Here is a 23,234-nt window from a genome sequence, read left to right on the forward strand (position 1 = left end):
GGAAACGGCGCATCACCTGCTTGCCACTTGCCGCTATTCGAGACGCGTCTGGAGTCAGGTGGACACTTGGACGGGTCAACCAAACCTCCACCCGAATGAATGGCCCCAGAGCACGTGGCTGCTCGAATGGTGGGAGAACATCTCGACATCCCCAACCACCTCCTGCAAGGGCACCCGCAGCCTTGCGCTTATCATCTCCTAGGAAATTTGGAAGGAGAGGAACGACAGGATTTTCAATCGCCACGAATCCCCGATCCCGACCATCATGGCGAAAATTAAGAATGATGCATCAATTTGGATCGCTGCAGGGGCGAAGGGCTTAGCAGCCCTTTTAGCACGAGAATAGATCTTTGTTTCCTTGTTTTGTCCGGCTAGCCGGCTTGTAAAAACTCTTCTCTTTCAATGAAATAGGCACTGTCTCATGCCCGTTCGTTCAAAAAAAATATGCATGCACACTTCACCCCTAAGACTACACGCACGTAACCCTACCCGTACGAGCATCTCTGAGATACTGAGTCGGTAGATTCTCGAGATTGATAAAGTTGCTAAAGACGTCTTGCTATCGACAGTCACATCGCCTACCACTTAAAAATTAACACCAGTTAAATTATAAAATAAATCGAGGAAAACATGAACAGCCATGAGTTACGCTCAGTTCGCTATTTTGCCAACTACCATAACTTAGATCAAAACCATGTCAAAATCAACCATCAGAGTCAAGGACAGGCTATGCTGCGATATATATATTTTTTAAAAAAACTATGGCAACCCTGAGGTTGCCTGAACTTTATTGCATTGCATTGTGAAAACAAATAATTACAAGTCAGTAATATATACTACTAGAATATAAGAAAAGCATCATACATATGGTACATATACATTCGAGCTCCTTTAACAATCGCCTGCTATATATCTATATAGAGATATGTTTCCCTCCCTCCTTAAACTCGGTGCCCTTGTATAGAACGGCAAATACCACAAAAAGAATGAAGTCCAAAATCGACAGACCAACCAGGAGCAGGAAGAACAGCTCAAGGTGGCCGTAGTTCAGGTTCTTCGTGATCCAGCCTCTCCTGTTCCGCCGAGTGGTGACGCCGGTGACCGCACTGACCGCCAGCATGCTCGCAAAGTTTCCAAGCGAGATGGACGCCATGCACAAGGAGCTCCCGAAGCACTTGAGGCCATCCGGCATCTGCGCGCTGAAGAAATCTAGCTGGCCTATGTACATGAAGACCTCCGAGGCTCCGATCAGCGCGTACTGCGGCGCCTGCCACAGGACGCTCATGGGGCTCGGCTGGTCCATGGCCACGACTCGTCGCCGGCGGTTGATCTCCACGACCGCCGCGGCGAGCATGCCGAGCAGCGCGATGACCAGCCCGGAGCCCATGCGCTGGAGGCCGGTGATGCCGTCGGGGTTCCTGGTGAACCGCGACGCCACGGGCGCGACGACGAAGCGGTAGGCGAGGACGGAGAGGAGCACGCTGGTGATGTCGAACACCGACATGCTGGCGGCCGGCACGCGGAACCTGCCGAAGAGGTTGGTGTCCATGGCCGTGCCTTGCTCCACGAACGTGGACGCCATTTGGGTGAACTCGACCGAGTAGACGATGGTGCAGATCCATATGGGCATCATGCCCAGGATGCTCTTCACCTCCTCCACCTGCGTCACCGTGCACAACCTCCATGGGTTCTTGGTGTTCCCAGCGTGGTAGTCCTCCTCAGTCACAATGGCTGCCTTGTCAAGACACCTAGAAATTCCAGGTACAAGTATGATGATCATCCTCCTTCATCCATTGAATGCTAATTAAATAAGTATTTTCACACAGCTCGATCGAAAACCTGAGTTGATCCCTGTGCAAGAGTTTGCGGATCCCTGAATCCTCGTCTTCAACCTCGTGAAGGTCCTCACCAGGGGGCATCTGGATGTGCCTCTTGTGGAACGCAGCAGTGAACACCTGCACCATGCGCGTGACCGGGTTGCCAGTGGGCTTGAAGTGGCGGTAGTACGGCGTGCCGAGGAGGAAGACGAGAAGCCCAAGCGCCACAGCCACTGTGGAGGCCCAGAAGCCCCTGATCCACATGCCCTTGTCCTCGTAGAACGCCAGGAAGGAGTTGGAGAAGAGGGAGCCGACGTTGAGCGCCACGTAGAAGTAGCTGAAGAAGGCAAGCTTGGAGCGCCGCTCCGTGGCGTCCGACTCGTCGAACTGGTCCGCCCCGAACGTCGCCACCGACGGCTGGTACCCGCCGATCCCGAACGCAGCCGTGTAGGTTGACACGTAGAACATCGCAATGCCGAGCTGCGACGGTGGCCGGCATGGCCTCAGCCCTACGCCGTCGCCGCACCGGGAGGGCACCACCAGGAAGAACAAGGATGACAGGGACAGCATCACCAGACCCTGCACGTACACACGCCACAAAACAAAGTTCGTAATTAGTATTCACCTGTTAATAATGGTCTTACGACAATTAAGTAGCTAGCAACCAGAGTGAGTTCGATCAATTCTTATTACCACGAGATAGATGGCCTGGAACACGATGCAGGTGATGTAGCGCCCCATGTAGGAGTCGCTGAGGAAGGCACCGAAGAGCGAGAAGATGTAGACAGTGCCAGTCCACTTGCTGATGTTGTTGGCGGCCTCGGCGTTCTCCTGACGAAGCACCCTCCGTAGGAACACGACCAGGTCAACAGCAACTCCACCGAATGCCAAGTTCATAAGAGCATAGTTCACTGATCACCAAAACAGTTGCATGGTGGTTAGTAGGGTGACTGAAACCAAAGGTTTCTTTCGTATATAGTAGTACATAAGTCGGGGGAAAAAACTATTGCTACATGAATACAAAGCATTGCAATTTTAAGCAAAACAAATACGCAAATTTTAGCGAAAGTATAGCGCGCATTGTTATACTGTAGTCAATCAGCGACAAATAAAGAGTGCCAGAATATAGCAGAGAATTAAACAAACTTTTACCAAGCAGTATGGCAGTGGTTTTCTTTCCCCCTGTGGTGGCTCTAACTGCAGGGTTTCCCCTGAAATCGACTGTGCCATCTTCAGTGTATAAAGATGGTGTTGCATTTTCAGTCTCATTGTTCGAAGAATTTGATCTTGAGAATTCACTTTGCAGCGGCTTCACAAATATTTCATGAAATAAGTAAGACAATATGTTAGATCTAAATACTAACTAAATACTAACTAAGGACGAAAGATTTGAAGGCACTCTGTTCTGTCTTAAGATTTATGTCTAGTCAGGAAGATGACAAATGCTTTAAAAAAAAGGAAAAACGACAAATGGTTCTTAAATTGTTCTGCAATGTTAGTGTGATGTTTTGCCTAGGAGATTACGTTACATGTGGCGTATACTATTTGAAAATTGCTGGAAGGAAAAATGTATCGGAATTGCAAAAAGTATTGTAATATACTCTTGTGGTTTTAATGAAAATAACTACTACTTGTAAAAGGAAATAGTAAGTCTGATCCACTAATATCACAGGTATAACAAAACACAACGATTGGATATGTCATTCTTACAGTCATGGGTATGCTACTTGTGTTTGGAGACTCCATCGTGTTGGGAACCTTTAGTACAAAAGACAGAATTAGCAGGAAAAAAGGTTAGCAACTAAACTTACTGATAGTCTTAAACTTTCATAAATTGATTTCATATATTGATGCTTTTAAATACATAAATATTTCCAATAATACCATATCATTTTGTTCCAAAAAATTAAAAATATTTCTAAATTTACTGATTATATAGTATCCTCTCTCCACAGTCCTGCCTGTCCATGAAAATATGTAGTAGGTTCCATGAAATTGGGCCATGAACCACGGAATCATATTAAAATTTTATTTAAAAAACAATGTAAAAAGTTTCCAGTGTGCTGCTAGCATACAACTTAATTTCATCTCAGATGAGGAGAATGATCTCATCCTATTAGTTTTAAGTAAGTAATGAAACAGTAGCATGGAGGTTGACATAAGTACATTAAGGACGAAAAAGTAAGATACTTCCACTGGTAAATATTATTCCATCTACATTTGTCTAAGTCAAACATTTTTAACTTTGACCATTAATATCTAGAGTATTATATATGATTACTGACATTACTTTCACTGAGAAAAAGTCTCATAGTATATATATTAATTTCTTTGCATTTAAGCTAACCAAATCCTTATAGATATGGCTTGTCAAAATGTCATATATATATTAGAGGCCATATTATCCATATCCTAGTGCCTTATATTTGTGACTGAATGAAAGTATTTAAATTAATCCGTCAGGAGTTAGCAACATCCTAGGAATTAAACACTATCTGACAAGAGACTGGAAACAGGATTTCCTTCTCCGTAAAATAAGTAATTGTCTGATACTTCCTTTGATTGCAAATATATGTACGTTAGGACATTGGTATGGCCTCCATTATTGAACTTTCAGTAACAATGTCTACAAAAATATATTTTATTAGATATAAAGAGCTTTATATTCTGAAAGTAATTTTATAACTAATTAATCTGGTGTTATCAATCTACACAAAATTTTAGATGTCAATGATCAGAGATAAAAAAATTTGAATTAGGGATTACATTCGTTGTTGGACGAAGCAAAAAATTATGAGAGTTAGTTCTTAAAGGCATAGCAGTTGTGACAATCTCAATCTCCAAAGTGTCCATCTTGTTAAAATGTGCCAACAAAAGAAATTGCATGAGAACATGAGAAAACTTCACCAATGACGACCCTCACTTTAGTATTGTAACTGCAGAGATAATGTGATGGTGTACATGTTGTATACTCCCTCCATTCCTATATATAAACATCGATCTATCTCCACAAAAAATATGTTTAAATATAAAGAGTTATATACTATAATATATTATGAAAATAACTTTTGTAACAGGTAGTGGAAATCTTGTATTGTCAATCTACACAAAAATTGAGATGTTGATGATCATAGATAAAAAAGTTGGAATCAGCTAGGACTTGCATTCATGGTTTGGAGGAAACTAAAAAAATAATTGAGGCATTTCTTATAGGCATGGGAGTTATGGCGATCACAATATCCAAAATGTCCATCTTGTTAAAATGCGCCAACTAAAAATAATGTGAGAAGATGAGAAAATTTGATCAATGGCCCCTAACTTTGTTGTACAGTAAATGCAGGGAAAAATTCCTCACACATACCATTGGTTAAACCCTAAATCCCTTATCTCTTATATGCCACTGTTAGTGACTGCGGAGGAACCCACATGTCATAGACACAATGATGATATATGAGGGGAGATTACAAGTTTTCTCGTTGGCATATAAGAAAATTGCCCAAAATTGCAGAGAATGCAACACTAGTATACAAGTAGCATACTCCTGCCATCCCTATGTATAAATATTTGAAGCGTTCAAAAATTATCCAAGCATATTTCTGGGAACTAATTAAACATAACCCCACCCACCCCACCCCACCAAGTAACTAATCGATCCTCTATAGGGCCTACACAGGGGTGGTAAAGGGCTTTAATTTTTTGTCTAGATTATCTAAGGGAAAGGCCCTAAAAGGATCGGGCTCTAATTTTATTTAATTTTGAGTTAAAAAAATAAAGGGCCAAATAGGATTGTGAAGAGAGCATTAGGGCCATGGCCCATTACCACCTTATCTTTCCATTCCTGATTGGAGCTAATTTATTGTATTTGTAAAACAGTGACTAAAACCAGCCATTATATTATGGATTAGCACAACAGTTAACCTGCAAATGTGCAATCAAGTGTTGTTCCATCTGTTTAATTAGGGCCATTATCATGTTACGTAAACCAATTAGTAAATGAAATTTAGTTAATATTTATGCAGAAGTTAGCGAACTGAAATAACCACAAGATCATTCATCAACAAGGGTGAAATTCATCAAAATTTCTAACTGTAGCAATAGCATATGCCAATATATCCCAATTAACGGTCCGAGTAGCTAAAAGCCAAAAAGAAGGTAAAAGGCATTTTATCTTTATCAGTAGACGTAAGAATCTGATATGAGGTTCTTACAGCGGTATCAACGTGCTGAATCTCTGGAGAGTCCATCTTGCTGGCAACCTTTAAGAGGAATACGAACAAAAATATAAGTTTATGCTTCTTTTATTTTGAGCAGGAAATAAGAATACATATGCTTGCATTGCTGGTATGTAAAATATTTGAAGGTAACAATTGTAAAAATACACTTAGTTTTTTTTGAAAGAAATGATACACTTAGTTTTTAAACTCAACAAGGAGTAGACTTAAACAGCTGATAGGATTTTGGTCTACACAATTCCAAGTACTGTGCGAAAGAGCGGCACCGGTTGTTGATTAGTCTCTGCACATTTTTTGAAGCAAAACTGTAGAGGAGGTCCCCACAATTTAGTTCCCAAAAAATTTTACACAGTACTCATCATATTGAATCTTCAAATACATACATGGAGCATTAAACGGTGTTGAAAAAAATAACTAATTACACAGTCTAACTGATTAGCACGAGTTGAATTTTTTAAGTCTAATTAGTCCATGATTGGACATTATTTGTCAAGTAACAACGAAATATGCTACAGTACCAAAACTCAAACTTTTTCACAAACTAAACGGACCCTTAGTCTCTGCACATTGCTGCAGACTTAAAGCCGAAATGTTGTAAAATTAAATACATATATTGTTAGATAAAGTAGAAGCAGTCTCAGAGAATCTGCAGGGACAGGGAGCATCTGATCGATGAGCGAGATTGTAGGACACAGACCTGCTGCTCCCTGACTGACTCTGGAGGAGCTGGCAATGGTGGCGTCCAATGCTTGGACAATCGATGGATGGATAGATGGTTGAGGCTATGATCTCTGCTCAGATTAGAATAACCTCCTATTTAACCTGTAACACCGGCCACTAACGTCCACAGGTGACACGCCAGACACTGCCGGAGCAGACACAGACAGCCCAAAAGGCGATGGTGGCGCCTGCTGCACGGCACGCAACAAGCAACAACCGTGTTCCCCAGCACGCAATGGGTCCGAAAAGCTCCAGGGTTTTCTGTTTCGGCCATCTGCTGGCAGGCGTCCATTCAGCGCCGCCCTGCTTGTCTCACCGCCGGCGGGACACGCAAGCTCTCGTCTCTACACGCAGAGCACCGTCCACCGCCGGTGATGTGGCGCCACCGTGTGCATGGTCTCCCTGCATTTATAGGGTCGGCTCGGAGGAAGAGGACAAAATTAAAGAAGGCACTTAGTTTCTTCTGCAAGCACACTGTGCGAGCAATGTGCAGTGCAAACCTTTTGCAACAACCTTTGTGCTTTGTAGTTAGTGTGCTAGCTGCATGCTGATCATTTGATAGACGATCTTGCTTCTCGACAGGAGAGCTAGCTTTTAATTTTGGAGGATCGATACGATACGCAGTGCTGGCATGGGCGGTGTCTATCATCTTGTTGATGGGCACTTGGGCAGCGTGCCGTGCATTTCGAGCAAGAGTGCGCGGTGGAGAGTGCGCTTTGCAGATCAATCCACTGTCACTATGACGTGGTGGCCTCATGTGCTAGCTTGTGGCTGTTTGCCGGGACCAGCTGTGTTCTTGAACCTTGATCAATACAGACAAAAATCACACCCATTGGATCCATCCTGATATGATTGATCACGGAAATAGCCCAGAGATTCATTATGTTGGATTGGGGACCACACATTAATAATGCATTACGATCTTAGATTATTTGAAGTGTATTTATTTAGTCCTTCAAATTAAAATCAATAGTCTTACCTCAGAAAAAAGGTGCTCCACATTTGTAAGTGGAGCATCTCTAGCTCCGATGCCGCAATTGTCATGTCATAATGACATGACCTAGCCTCGTCCAACTAACTGATGCCCTCTTGATCCACATGTAATTAATTACTTCAGTTTTAGCAGCAAATTAAACTATTAAATAGAGAATCCAGTATTAATTAGAAATCCATCCTCAAGGTGCAAACAAAAAAATAGATCCTTTCACTGGAACAATTTCTGACTAATTAACAAAAAATATATCCCTTGGAAAAAATAAGACTTCATAAGCAGCTAACAACCATAGAACATAATAAAAGATGGACAAAATATATAGTAAACAAATTTTTGGCATGAGAATGAAAATAATATGTTGCAGACTTCCCAATAATGTTGCATTTACTGACTGATGTTGCAGACTTGATAGTAGCATATTGAGCAAATAAAATCTCAAAACAAATTGGAGTAACATTGTCTTATATTAACAACATATCAAATGACCCTATTTCAACACTAATACAGTCAAAATACTCACGAAGCTTACCGTTTGGTAGCAGTGGTGTATTGGTGTTGGAGCTCCATGGGCTTTGACAGGGAGTTGGAGCTTGTTAGTGTACCAGATCTGTTCGTATATATGGGATCTCAAACATATGACATATATAATTGCTCTATCCAACCTTCGGAGACATCATAGGACAGCCCATAGGGTTCCATGATCATAAATATCAGGATCAACATGAACAGAGGTTTAGATGTGGATGGTCATACCTTTAATTTGCAGTTCTACCTGGATGGATCTATGGAAGAGCTAGTAAGAGAGGGGATATGGATGGATTCACAACTTTGTGTGGTGGATGAGGAGGAGGAAGGTGGGGAGGGGAAGGATGTTGGTGATGATGAGGGAGATATATAGTGAATGCAATAGGTCAAAATGAAAACAAAAAAAGTAAGTCGCACAACCGTGCACGGAATATCGATTGCCTCAAGGAAGGCGCAACAATTGACACCTCACGTGCACGGGAAGCGACAAACCAGTTTGTCGGATTGTTTTCTTTTTCTAGCGGCCACATTGCCACATGAGGAAGTTTACTATGGTTGAAACAAATCAGAATCATCCATCAGGCTGAAAACAACACCTAAGACATAATAAGAGGTACCAAGAGGTACCTACCAAAACCTAACAATCAGTACCAAAATAGATGGGACAATTACTAAAATAGGAAAGGTATCTCCCGGTATCTCTCGGTGCCTTGTCGTACCTTACCAAAATAGGTACATTTCCATTGCACATATATAACATTAAAATTGGTGAAGAGATAAATTTTACACCATTTTGACGTTAATGTGATTATTGCTTTTATTATGTGTTTCCATTCCCTATACATAGGGCTAAGTTTACTATTTGGCCCCATTTTGCCTATGTCATAGAAGGATTTCCCACTGTACGCCTTATAGAGTTATAAGCCCAACTTTGATACTAATTCAGTTGAAAAATCTATAATTTCCCTTAAACTTCGATAGTCCTCTGATTCTAAAATGTTGGTTGTCTTAGACTTGTCCACAAGGATTATCAAGGAAAACCTAAGTACGTAGTTTGGTTGCCTTTTACTTATACTACATTAGGAAAGTCGACTCATTCATTTGTTAAAGTGGTTGCAGTAATTGACCATGGGTAAGAAAGATATAAATAAACTTCTACTATGAATTATATTTCTAAAATAATAGTCAAGAAAGTGTGTTAAAGTCATTTGCATATGCAATCGGAGGGTGTATATACAAATCTTCTGATACATCTCGTTATATCTTACATCCTTTTACAATTACTAGTGTGTCTCAATCTGACTAACAATATAGGTGATGAGTACATGGCACTTAGCAGCCGACTGCCAAAGAAAAATTCACAAAGAAAATTTAAAGCAGCTAAGAAACACTCTAGCCACCAAGAAAATTAAATTCCTGTGCAGTCAATAGCCATTAAGCAAATTAGTTTTCTTTGCGGCCAGTAGCTCCAAGGATTTTGGCTAGCCCCACCCGCCAAGGAAATACATGTTTCTTGGATGCCTTAACCATCAATGAATCTGTTTGACTACCAACCATAAAGGAAACATATACCACCAAAACAATATAATGCAATGAATTATAATCGAATAATATACACTGTAAAATAACAATCAGCTCTTAATTCAACCAGTATTAATATAATTGAGTGTTAGACTTGTTGATAAAATTGTTTGATATATATCCATATTTCTAACAAATAGATATTACACCTACTAGTAATAAAATAACTTATTAGGCAAAGATAAGAAATTGTCACATCGCAATACCTCATTCCTCTTGTACTGCAAGTCTTCAATTCTCAAGATTCTTCTTAACTTGCCATTTCCACTGTTGGATGAACTAACCAGCATGTTGTCATTGATGTACAATTCATCAAGTATGATGATCAAACTAGTCCTTGTATACAATAATTTTTTCCATGGCACGCAACAAATAAACAAAACACACATACAAATAAAACAATATGTATTGTATGTAACAAAATGGATTGTTAGATGGGCAAGAAAGTTACGTCTTACTATTCTATACCATGCGAAACTATCTAGAATTAAAGGTTTAGCTTGTGTTCTCTTCAATTTCTATTTTGTTCTGCAGTCCAGCAGCAGCAGCAGCAGCATCAGCTTAGGTTATTTGCTAATGCAAGTTTATTGGCCATGTCTGGTTACTTCATTTGGTTATTCAATCAGTTTTAGTACTATTCCTATTTCATGCTGTTAGTAGTAAAGCAGATGCATGTGTCATTTAGTTGGTGGTCTGCTCAAATTATTTTAGCTTTTGATCAACTCATCTCGACCGTGACTCTGATCTTTTTGAGTTTTTTTGTGCAGGTGTGCAGTGGTGAGCACTGGAACTGAATCCTGGAGTTGCAATTCTGAATAATGGAGCTGCATCAGGTGAGAGTTGGTTGAGTGTTTTGATTCTTCAGTGTTCTGATTTTTGTGCAGATATATCCTAATTGAATGCTTAAACCTGTGAAATGTTGTTAACCAGTGCTGATCTGTTAGGTTCGAATAACAGGTTGGTCCATTTTATTTGGAGTCATGGGCCATATTTTTAATTCTTGTCTCTAGTACCGCGTAGTACTATTTTCTTTGATGGATCATGAAGTCATGTTAGCAAGCGGCAATAGCTCAGTAGCTGTCAGTGGTTCTTTGTTTTTATTAAGTTGTATCTCTTTCTGTTTCACATATTAGTTTGTGGAGCTTAGTAACAACATTTGATATATAGTTTTGTTCATGATCTTATTTTCGTTAAAGATAGGACTGTCTAGAGTACTATATATTTGTGCTGATGCATATTTTTAGTTTGCGATGAGAATATGTTTGTGCTGACTATGGATTGGAAGGTTCTGTGGATGCAAAGATGAAAACATGACTGTAATAGCTAGCTATGCAATGTGCTTCTTAATTTTAAACTTGATATATATTTTTTATACGATGTAACTTGAGATATTAGCTCTAAATATATATTATGATTTCTGGGTTCGAATTGTTGTTGCATTTGTGGGCTAACTTGTGGGGTGATTTTTTATATGGGCTGTGTATTTCTGGTAAAAAATGGTGGCCTAAGAAATGTTAGGCTCATCTTAGTAGTCTAGTCCGAATTGGGCCCATCGCAAATGGGCTGTGATGTCATTGACACATTAGTGGCGTCATGTCACCATCATTATCCGCCATGTCAGTACCACTAAGTAGCCATGTCATCGCCTATGTGGATTTTGTGTGACATGGCAGTTGAATCCATGATGAATATTATAATGTTTGTGATGTTTATTTTTGTCATAAAAAATGGACTTGGGTTGGGCTTCAGGGCTCGAGGACATTCAATGACCATTTCAAAACGTCATGGATGAAGAAATTTATAACAATTTTTTAATAAACGTCACGAGGTGTAATCTATGACGTTCGATATATGATGAAATTTGAGATCATCATAGATACTATTTTTATAACGGTTTCTTAGTAATCTATAACAAAATTTAATTGCTATGGATCAATATATTTTTTGTAGTGGCAACGACAGAAGCCAGCGGGACTCTATTAGCAAACGCAAGTCTGATGACATCGTCGGGCTATGGAGCACAACCCGCGAGGCAAGAAGCAAGGCAATCAACAGGACCAATTTGACAAGATCCTACACAAGAAGTGCTCGATGCACCCCAAGGGCAATCATTCCTTGTTCGACTGCATCATCATCTGCAAATTCCTCAATGCCCCAATCCCTGAAGGCGTCAGGAAGAAGTCGAACAATGAGGATGAAGATGATGACAAGCAAGGATCAGAGGGTTGGTACCAGTAACCGGGACTAAAGGGTCCTTTGATCCAAATTGATACCACCAACCGGGACTAAAGGGTGACCCTTTAGTCTGGTTGGTGTTACCAATTGGGACTAAAGGGTTTGACTTTTTAGTCTTGGATTGGAGCCACCAACCGGGACTATAGATGGACTTTTAGTCCGGGTTGGTGGCTGCAAGCGGGATTAAAGAGCCCTTTCGTTCCCTAGCTGTTGGATTCGGGACTAATGCCTAGATTAATTCTGTGCAACTGTGATAATCACAAATGGCAAGGATCAAAGATCTATTCTGTAGCAGTGGTCTAGATTGTTATTTTCTCCATAGGAATATGGATGCGAAAAGAACGAGAAGATACTTTTTTTTAGAGCAGAAAGGAGCTTCACTACTGAATCGCAGGGTTATTACAATCCTTGCTAACTGCTTCCATTAGCCAGTTCGGAAAGCAGCCAGACCAGGACAGCAAAGGAAATGACGCCGATGCCTTGCTCGCACACAGATGAGCTACCTCATTGCCCTCCCTATTTACAAAAGAAATATCAAAAGAATGGAAAACCCTTCTACGCTCCCGGATTTCTTGCCAAAGACCTGCAATTGCACAACGGCCCCCATCTTCTGACCGGAGCAATGCAACTAGAGTAGAATTATCAAGTTCCAGAATTAGTTGCTCCACTCCAAGCTCTTGAGCCAGCATCACACCATCCCGCGCCGCCAGTGCTTCACTTGTTAACACATCCGGTAGGTGTTTGTAAAATCTTGCTGCTGCCATCATAATCTCTCCCTGAAAGTTCCTCACAACAGAGCCACCTGCTCCATCACCAGTGGCCGAAACAAAGGCAGCATCAGTATTGACCTTCATCCAACCTAGTGGTGGCTTCTTCCACATGATCCGCTGACGAGGAGGTGCCAGCATACTTGTCGTCTCCAGACACATCATATCCTCCAGCATTGCCGCCACATGCCGTACCACAACGTTTGGATCCCAGCGATCACGTCCATGCCTTCTCACATTTCTTGCGGACCATAGCGACCAGACACCACAAATAATCATGGCCGCATCTGTGTCCGAACAACAATCACCTGCAAGTAAATCCTTCGCCCACATACTCGTACGCAGCTCCGGTAGTTTTACTCCAGTAATCTCCTTAGTTGCCTACCAAAATCGTTTTGCAATGGTACAATCAAAACAAATATGATATATTGACTCACCCTGCATTCCACATACCTCGCAAAAGTCCTCTTGGGTCACATGCCTCCTCTTCAGTTCTTGTTTAGACGGCAGGTAATTATGAATTAATCTCCACCAGAAGATGCGAATTTTTGGCGGTATTTTTAGCTTCCAAAGCTTTCTCCACCAAAACGCTTCACAAGAAGAGCTAGGTTCATTTGCAACATCTGTCTCCCTTTCACTCTGTTCCATTTTCAGTAGCTAATAACTTGAACGTCCAGAATATTGGCCGCTCCGTTCATGCGCCCAGCCTAGCCCGTCATCTTCCATTCGAGCACCAGGCCTTACCTTCGGTATCTCCTCAGTAGACCTGATCATTCATCGGGTCGGGTCGGGTTCGGGTTTCGAGTCAAAAGATGTTGGCACATGCCCGGCCCATGACATGGTCGGGTCGGGTCGGGTTCAGGTTGGGTCGGGTTGGCCCGTAGTTTTGTGTGTAATTTTCGGGTTACATCAGGTTTTTTTAGTTTTGGATCAAATATTTCGGCCCGTACCCGACCCGTCACTTGGTCGGGTCGGGTAGGGTCGGGTTTTTTTTCGGGCGAGTCGGATCGGGTTTATCGGGTCGGGTGTCCCGTGATCAAGCCTACTCCTCAGCATCCCTTGATATAAAAGAGTCCTGCACTAGGTCAACATTCCAAACTCTTGTCACCAGCAAAAATAACTCATTTACAAAATGTACAGAAGCTCCTTCTAGCCGTGTGGTAGGCTTTAGAGAACGAAGCCCTGGAATCCAGTTATCATTCCAAATATTAATTGATGATCCAGGGCCAACTCTTTTAATTATCCCCTTCACCAATGCTTCTCCCTCATGTAGCATAGCTCTCCAAGTTTCAGAACTTCTTTCCTTCCTGTTTGCTGTCAGGAATTCACCATTCGGGAAATATTTACCCTTTATTACCCTTGCACAAAGTGAATCCGGCCTTGTAATTAATCTCCATCCGTGTTTCCCAAGCATCGCCTTATTAAAGAGAGGCAGGTCCCGGAAACCCATGCCCCCTTCCCCCTTCGGCGTCGTCAATTTCGACCATCTCTGCTAGTGGATTTTGTGACTATCCACTGCACTTCCCCACCAGTAATTTGAGATATATGTCTTCTTTCTCTTGCACACAGGAGCTGGTAACCTGAAACAGCTCATAGTTTATGTAGGAACCGCCTGAGCATTAGCTTTGATTAGAACTTCTCTATGTTGGCATTTCTTAGCGTCGCCACTAGGAGTGGTTAGTTTCTAGCAACGGCGCCACGAAGATGCCGTGTGGTATGTCTTAATGTTTACAGAAGGATCCGCAAGCGCACGGATATACCGTTGTAACATTTCACCCGGAAGTATTCAGGGTATCGTTATTTATATTTTCCCAAGGGATGGCTAGGTTGTGTAAAGTGTATTTACTTAGTTGCATAACCATGACACGTATGAAGTAAGATGAAGACCACTGACTATACAGGGGTAAGTGATAAATAAAGGATAATCAGGGGTAATGTGACACACACAGAACAGCCAACTCTCATGAATAAAGAATAAACAAGCAATCCTAAGATTAGTGGGAGCATAGGCAAAGATTCCTAGTATACTATTCATATTAGTGGATAAGTTATGTTAGCCACATTGCTTAGAGCTGCAGGTGCCGGGAAATTAGGGACATCGGGGAGAATGACCCGCACTGGAGAACATCCAGTCCTGTTTCATCTTTGCATAAACTCCTACACCGTACCCGAACGTCGGGGAGTATACTAACCGAAAAGCAGCTTCCCGGCGGACCGACAGTGCTGTCACCACCTGCGGTCTACCCTAGTCACACCGTGGAGCACCATCATATCCGAAGGATCCCGCATACCCGGGCACCATGCCCGCATATGAAGTCGCTGCCCTAGCACCCCCGGGTCCCCCACCCTTCGGATGGACAGGTAAGATGCTAAGACAAGCCCGAAAGCACAACGAACCGATATCCTTATCCAAATCATCTAGTCTAAGCAAGCAACTATAATAACTTGATGAAGCACAGATCAAGGCTAAGCATGCTACTAACATAGAAAGATAACCAAGAACGAACTTAATATGAATAGCATAAAAAAAGTCGGAATACAAAGCCATACCAGAGGCCGAGGATTGCTCGCCGACCCCGAGAACGACTGAATTCGCTAAGAAGATGAAGTACTAGTCTAGCTCCACTACCCTAAGGAGTACAAGTCACAAGAGAGTGTAGAGAGAGAGGCCTTCAAGTGGTGTGTGTGTGATAGAGTGGTGGGAGGCCCTTATATAGTGCTTGAGGTCGGTTCCCGCTAAATCTATACATGGAAACATGCCTAACCGACCACTAGAGGATAGGATCAAACTTCCCGCCAAAACTCAGCATGAGACACTGACAAGGGGGGTCGGCCGACCCCCCCTTGGTGTCATTTGCCACCGACCTTCTCTGGTACACTACCTGGTGGGTCCTGATGTCAGATGGTCGGTGCCGGGGCTTGGTTGGTCGGTTTGGTCTGATTTGTGAGCCTCCTTTGCTCATGTTACGCAGGATACGATCGTCTGTGGCTTTTGTCTGCGTATTCGTCATGTTTTTGTCTTATTCCAGACTTGTGCTCCTGAAAACATAAATTCTCGAAAACAACTGTGGAGCTAGATTAGTGATACAAATATGCGAGTAAGAGGTATAGTTTTCCTTCTTTAATGAGTATAGTTGACGGTCATATTTCGCACTTAACGACCATCAACACTCTACCAGCACAACTCAAATCATTCTCTCCCCAACCATACACAAAGTTCCTTATACGATCAGCAGAATAATTAAATGTACCATCGGCCACCTTTCCTACAGCCGTAGGTAGGCCCAAGTATCTTTCTCCCAGTGCTTCAGCAGTAATCTCAAGAGACTGAAGCACCTCTTGCTTGACACCCGGACTACAATTATTACTGAAAAGCACAGCAGATTTATGCTTGTTTACCAACTGTCCAGAGCCCTTGTTGTAAATGTCTAGGATCTGTGCAATCCGATCAGCATTCCTCCTGTCTGCCTGGCTAAAGATTAGGCAGTCATCTGCAAATAACAGGTGGGATATCTATGGTGCATGTTGGCTAACCCGAATCCCTCTCGAGATATATTGTGGACCAACATAAGTATTTTCTCGTTATTCTAATTGTCACCGCGCTGAAGCCGCCACCGCTCTAGCGCCGCCGCCGCCCTTGTGCCGCCGCCGCTCCAGCGCCGCCACCGCCCTTGCGCCGCCGCCGCCCTACTGTCGCCGCCGCCCTTGCGCCGCCGCCGCCCTACTGTCGCCGCCGCCGCCCTACTGTCGCCGCCGCTCTAGCGCCGCCGCCGCCCTAGTGTCGCCACTGCTCCAGCGCTGCCGCCCCCTTTTACAACACCGATCTTTGGTGACGCACCACATCTTTGTCCTCGTCGCGGAGGTCATCCTTGCTGCGCTCTGCCCACTTTTCTTCAAGACTACCTGCAGTTGCACGAGTCTGAATAGGATGCTCTATGGCTGCCCTCAAGGTGTTCGACGTTTTGTTCGAACTACTCTACTTCTGTGAAAACATCAGGGTCCGTGTGTGTGTTTTGATAGCATGAATATCTGGGTCTCCAAGGAGCGGTCACGCCGGGCACAATGAATCTCCTAAGTGTGAACTGCCGGGGCTGTGGGCGGCCTGAGGCAGTTCAAGAACTACACCATGTGGTGCAGACAGTGAGGCTTGCTGTGTTGTTTTTGATGGAAACAAAGATGCACAGAGATCGGGCTATGGTTTTGAAGAAATCGCTGGGTTTTCCTAACGCAGAGGCAGTAAGTTCGGAGGGTCTTAGTGGTGGTTTAATGCTATTATGGAGAGGGGACGTTACTGTGGCCATTGAAAGTCTGTCGAGGTCGCAAATAGATGTCTTACTCTCATGTGAAGCTTTAGGCGTTCGACATTGGCGCCTAACTGGTTTTTATGGGGAACCGAGGAGGGAAATGCATAAGAATAGTTGGTACTTTCTCCGATTTCTACGAGCACAGCTGAATGCACCATGGCTGTGTGTTGGAGACTTCAACGAAGTGCTTGAGGCAAATGTGCAATTTGGTGGAAACGAGAGGGAACAATGGCAAATGGATGGCTTCCAAAAAGTGGTACATGACTGTGGTTTTGTCGATTTTGGCTTCTCAGGTTTGCCATATACATGGGATAACCGGCAAGATGGTGGCAGGAATGTTAAAGTCCGCTTGGACCGGGGTTTGGGTGACCACAGGTTCCTGGAGCTAATGGGGGAGACTGTGGTTAAGAACATTCCCTTAGCTCAATCTGATCATTGTGCTTTACTAGTGGAGATTCGCATGTCACAAGGAGGAGAGAGAAAGAATAAAAGGAGAAATCGACGGCCTTTTCGATATGAAAACATGTGGCAGCGGCATGATAATTATTTACGGTTTGTGGAGAGAACATGGGATCCGGGGCCAGGCACTAATGATTTATCTTCAGTTGCATCCTCACTAGCTGCATTGCGATCCTCCTTGAGCTCCTGGGATAAAGAGGTATTTGGTTCTGTGAAAGAAAAGATCAAATCCATCCGGGAAAAGTTTGAGGAGGAAAGAAGTGACAACTTGTATAGAGGGCCAACAGTTCGAGAAAAGAACCTCATGGCTGAGCTTTCAGAAGTTCTAATGAGAGAAGAAATGATGGAACGACAACGCTCTCGAGTTGAATGGCTACGGGAGGGCGATAGGAATACGGGTTATTTTCAGGCAAAAGCTAAAGCACGAGCGAGAACCAATAGAATTCGAACTCTGCGTATGGAACAGTTTACACAACGCAAAAGGATCTACAAAGGCTAGCAAGCAACTACTATCAACAGTTGTTCACAGCCCAAGCTGATTTGCAGCCAGAAATGGTGTGTGATTTTGTGCCGCGGAGAGTGTCGGAACAAATGAATGAAATGTTGTGCCAGCCGTTCACTCCTGAGGAGGTTGAAGTAGCCCAGTTCCAGATGGGACCGAATAAGGCTCTTGGGGAGGATGGTTTCACAGCTGGTTTCTTCCAAAAGCATTGGGCTTTGATGAAAGAAAATGTGACAGTAGCGGTGTTGGGTTTTTTGAATGGTGGTGAACTCCCAGAGCAAATCAATAGGACAGTACTGGTTCTTATACCTAAAGTTGCCAATCCACTGGAGCTCACACAATTCAGACCAATTTCTTTGTGCAATGTGCTTTACAAACTCTGCTAAAAAACAATGGCCAATAGACTTCGGTTGGTGTTAGATGAAGTTATTTCTGAGGAGCAGAGTGCATTTATTCCTGACCGGCTTATTACAGATAATGTGGTGATTGCTTACGAGTGTATACACTACCTGAGGAAAAAAAGGGTAAGTCCGGTGCATGTGCAATGAAGCTTGATATGGCTAAAGTTTACGACCGGGTGGAATGGAACTATCTGAATTTGGTGATGAGTAGTACAGTGCAGGTTATGTGCCGCAAAATACTATTCTAGTTCTAGAAAACAAAGTACGGAGTATTACTTAGACTTTACACGTGCCCCCCACGCGTCCCCCTGCATCCCACGGCAGTCGTATCAACTGCCCACGTAGTTTCCTAGCGGTGCCACGTGGGCAAGTTAAACGGTGCCGTGTGACAAGGAACTGCCGTGCGTGTCCACACTTGAAAACCAGCACTGAGCTTTTATTTTATATATATACCGGTCGTCCCGTTTAAGCTGAGAATTCCACGGTCCAAAATCCAACCAGCAAAGTTTTCAAAAAAAAAAATCCAACCAGCAAGGCATCACGAGCATGTCCGCGATTAAAGCCAAGGTCGAGAATGCCGCCTCGTCCGCCAAGGCAGGCACGGAGAAGGCCATGGCCGCCGCCGGCGAGAAGGTGGAGAAGGCGACGACGAGAGACCCGATGAAGAAGCGGGAGGCCGAGGAGCGGAAGCTGGAGATCGAATCCGACGAGAGGGTCGAGAAGGCTGGCCATGGCCCCGAGAAGACCGCCACGCGCACTGTGGAGGATCGGAGTAGGCCGTAGGCACCAACACGACCCACAAGCAACCACGGCAGCACGCCGGCGGCGCTGCCCCGAGTGGAACGAGCACGGACCATACGACCTGTTGTGTGCCATAGACATATATCGCCATTACTAATATTATTATATTCATCATGAGTGTATCATGATAGTATGTTTAATTTATTCGGTACGGTATAGTAGTATATTTATTGATACGTCAGATGTTCACGTATTTTTTTATATAAATAAATTTGATTAAAGTTGGAAAGGCTAATTTAGGATAAACGTAAAATGGTTACCGCCTTACTGGTCTAGTGGTCTTTCAATCACTTTTCAAAAAAGTCCCACTTGACTATATTTCTCTCAATGAGGTGAAGTTATGTTTTCTAAAAAATATTACCGCGTCTGTCATGTAATATAAATTTCCTCTGTCATTTAATATAACTAGCTTAGATGCACGTGCAGGTAATTTAAAAACCTATTTAGTTTTTAATTCGAAAATAAATTGATTATGTATTAATTAAATTAAAGCTTATATCGATACGAACATATTGCAATAAGAATGGAGCTAAAACAATTAAGCGTTTAAGTTTCAAAGATATAGGAATAGAGGTTCAAGCGTTATTAACTCTCCATACTTTGGAGGTTAGCAGGAGGTTTATCTTTGGACCCAAATATGGCAGGTTCGAGCAGTAACTGAAACTCTCATATTTCAAATTAATCTGACATGTTCAAAGCAATTTTTGATCAAGTTAGAGGCAAAATTTCAAGGTGTGCCTAAAACAAAAATGGTAGATATTTATCAGAGCTACATCATTTCTTTTGGGAGATTTTATTGTTTGGTAATGAAATATGTAGAAACGAGGTCTGCAAGTTTCGGTTTCAGTGTAAATGCAGATTCAGTATATTCAGAACGCAATCATGTCCGTATCTTCTTCCTCGAGCAGCCACATGAATTCGTCAGCAAATTCAAGGTACTCCACACGTCGATTTCGCAGCTCGTCCACATCCAAGCAAGCATCCTGAAGGTGGCTCAGGGATGGCGGTAAGAATTTGAATAAGAACCCCCTGGATCGATCCGTTCACTTTCCTGCCGGTTCACCTCATGCACCAAGTCCATCTTGGCACCAAAATTCGTCGTCCTCGCTTAATCCATGTTCGATTCCTCGCGCACACAGCCTCACCACACCATCAGAAATCCGTTTGAGCCCTTCCCAGGGAGTGCCACCCAAGCGCGAACTGGTAGAGTCTGAGAGAGGTGGGTGGGTAGGACTACTGTAGGTGTGAAAATAATTTGTTTTTGACACAAACATTCGATTTCTGGGCCTATACGTTCGTGCGGGCAACGAGAGGGAGACAGGGAGTAGGTTTTTTTTGGCAAGAGTAAAATTATAATTGGATGGGATGCATGTGAATTTCCATAACAGTGGTCACGTGAGAGGAGGATTGGAGAACGAAGATCGCGTCCGAGTGCGTGAATTGCGCAATGAAGCTTGGACGCGACGGACGAATTCTGTGTGGACGCCGTAACAAGAAGAGTCCAAGCTCTGTGGACGCCGTAACAAGAAGAGTCCAAGCTCTTTCATGAGCGCGCAAACGGGTAGAGTCCGAGAGAGATGGGTGGGTAGAGCTATGGTAGGTGTGAAAAAAGTTTAGTTTTTGGCAAAAACATCCCCTAACTCGCGGTTTCTATGGGTCTCCACCCTATTCCACCTCCCTCGGCCCTGACACTCGGGTCCGGCGTGAGGGGTACAATGGACCAAATTTAAGTGAGAAAAATTTTCAATTATTTTCGATTTTTATAGTATAGATAGATAGATATAGATTAGTACGTCACAAGTTGCTTCATATACATTATATGAACTGTTGGCTAGCTGGACCACAAAGTTTCTTTTTTTCTAAAACTCATATACTACAATGTAACTTTTATTCATCCACGAAGTATTAAATTACTTTTCATGAGTCAGAAAGTTTTTTCTAAAATTCATATAATACCATGTTACTTTTTTTTTACTTTCACGAAGTACTAAAGTTAGTTATCTTTATTAAGATACGGATCGGACAAGTTACTTTATCTAATAATAATGTATTATGAAGTTATCTTTAAAATTTTCACGGTGTACAAAGTTACTTTCTAGTACTAGGCCTTAAAATTATTTTTAAGGTAAAAATAGTAACTTTTTATTTTGAGGACCAATGTTGGTCACTCTTTGGATGATGAGTGATTGACAATATTGAGCGGATTTGATGTATCTCTTGGCTCGTGATTTGTAGATGTAGAATGTGACGTGACGGTCGACGGATTCAGTGAAGGTCAAGCGAAAGGTCACGCCGATGGACCAATGGCGGTGAAGGGTGAACGTGAGTAGGTTTGGACTGAGGGACCCAAGGAGTCCGAACGGTAATGGGGACGTGGGTTTCCGATATTCCGTCAGGTTTTGGATAACTCTCATTGTAGGCGAAGCGCGATACACTGATCTGGTTTCAGATCCTAAGACCCGAATCCAGTAATCTTAGCACCACAACTCATCTGGTTATCAGCCGTGTCGCAACCCGGTTCACCTTGCCAAGAAGGCTAATCTCTACAAACACAACGAAGAACACAAGCAAGAACTCAAAAGAGCGTAGCTCAATTGAAGTGACTCTGCAGATGAATGATTAATCTCACGAGTTGGGGTCTCACACAAACCGACACGGCGGCGAAACTGTTCTTGATAGAATAATCTAAGCAAAACCCCAAAACCTAACAAGGGTGTGGCGGCTGCTAATAAACTCCCTATGGTCGTGCAAGACCCTGGCCGCGCCCCTAATGAGCTCCAACACGATACAAGGCCCAAAGTCCAAAAAACGGCGTCGCAGCGCCGGAACAGAATCTGGATGTCAACTTCCTTAGACGATTCCCATCGACTCCGGATGAATTTGGGTCTGAGACTAATTCCATTAAAAGCGTCTTAAAATTATCTTTCCATTCATACCAAGTGCGTCCAAATCCGAATCCGTATGCAACCTGTGCGTCCGTTTTAGTGCGGGCAGTTTCTGAAGTCCGAAACAAACTCGAACTTGACACGGATTGGGCCTCCAACTTGGCTTGGATGCCCTTGCTGACCTTCTAAGGTGGTGGCCAACAGGGAGGAAGTCCAAGAGCTACTTTTGGGTGTTCTCCACCTCCCTGGGTCGTGCTCCAACTTTGGCCTGGATTCCAAGGGTGAATATAAGGCCCATGACAACGACGTAGCTCCTGGCAGAAACAGCAGCGGTATGTCTTGATGATTTGAAGACCTTGACGACGAGATATTGAGGGGGGACCAGATCTATTTGAAATCTTATCAAATAAGCTTTCCATCAAGAGCTCATGGACCTCAATCGCACACCGGATGACTGAGTTATGACCTTGCCAGTGGCGGATCCACGATTTGCCCTTGGGGGGCTCATCTCCCTTCTTCTTCCTCCAGCCCCTCCTTTCTTCTTCCTCCCTCCTTCTTGCCTCTAATTTCCATGGAGTTTCTGGGGGAGGGGGCTTGAGCCCCCCTGCCCCCATGCTAGATCCGCCCCTGACCTTCGCAATGATTCACTATCGATCTATCAACGAACTGAAAGTTCAGCTTTACATTTATGCCTACAATCAAAGATTGACATGTACAAGTGGAACCAAGTGAATTGTACCAAAAATCATTATGCAAATGTAGGAACGAGCTCACCTTGTATTTAACTATCATGGTCGTATCCATAGGTTTCATGTCCTCATCAAATGGAGTCATGGACGGTCCACGTGGTGCATGCAAGAGCAAAAGTACATGGACGTGATAAAGACGACGTTGACCAAGTCAGAGAGGAAAACAATGCGAGTTCGAGTAGGCTGCCCGTGCGGCGGGAGCGCGAAAGATATTGAAGGCGTCATGACACATGGCAGGAGGTCGGACACACGTCGACATCGG

The 23,234-nt window shown here is 43.3% G+C and overlaps 2 protein-coding genes across 2 annotated transcripts; one reads left to right on the forward strand and one right to left on the reverse strand.

The window, feature by feature from the left end:
* Window positions 1–776: 776 nt before the first annotated feature.
* LOC120668683 (protein NRT1/ PTR FAMILY 7.3-like) lies at window positions 777–8,654 on the reverse strand. The gene is made up of 8 exons (XM_039948432.1): window positions 8,517–8,654; window positions 6,747–8,370; window positions 6,026–6,073; window positions 3,528–5,088; window positions 2,970–3,126; window positions 2,511–2,728; window positions 1,840–2,396; window positions 777–1,748 (listed from the first exon to the last, which is right to left on the reverse strand). The coding sequence occupies exons 4-8, from the start codon at window positions 3,561–3,563 to the stop codon at window positions 914–916; spliced, it is 1,803 nt and encodes a 600-aa protein (XP_039804366.1). The 5' UTR covers window positions 3,564–5,088; window positions 6,026–6,073; window positions 6,747–8,370; window positions 8,517–8,654; the 3' UTR covers window positions 777–913.
* A 10,363-nt stretch (window positions 8,655–19,017) lies between these two features.
* Window positions 19,018–19,482, forward strand: LOC120670912 (protein LE25-like). The gene has a single exon (XM_039951103.1). The coding sequence runs from the start codon at window positions 19,084–19,086 to the stop codon at window positions 19,318–19,320; it is 237 nt and encodes a 78-aa protein (XP_039807037.1). The 5' UTR covers window positions 19,018–19,083; the 3' UTR covers window positions 19,321–19,482.
* Window positions 19,483–23,234: the final 3,752 nt, after the last annotated feature.

Source organism: Panicum virgatum, chromosome 4N, assembly GCF_016808335.1.
Source record: "Panicum virgatum strain AP13 chromosome 4N, P.virgatum_v5, whole genome shotgun sequence".
NCBI classification, from domain to species: domain Eukaryota; kingdom Viridiplantae; phylum Streptophyta; class Magnoliopsida; order Poales; family Poaceae; genus Panicum; species Panicum virgatum.

What these genes read in the sequence shown, in the direction of transcription:
- LOC120668683 (XM_039948432.1), bottom strand. Translation starts at nt 3,563, where the DNA reads ATGGAGTCTCCAAACACAAGTAGCATACCCATGACT. An exon ending in AACCACTGCCATACTGCTTG is followed by an intron (nt 2,729 to 2,969) that starts GTAAAAGTTTGT and finishes TTTGGTGATCAG; the next exon opens with TGAACTATGCTCTTATGAAC. An exon ending in TCCAGGCCATCTATCTCGTG is followed by an intron (nt 2,397 to 2,510) that starts GTAATAAGAATT and finishes GTGTACGTGCAG; the next exon opens with GGTCTGGTGATGCTGTCCCT.
- LOC120670912 (XM_039951103.1), top strand. Translation starts at nt 19,084, where the DNA reads ATGTCCGCGATTAAAGCCAAGGTCGAGAATGCCGCCTCGTCCGCCAAG.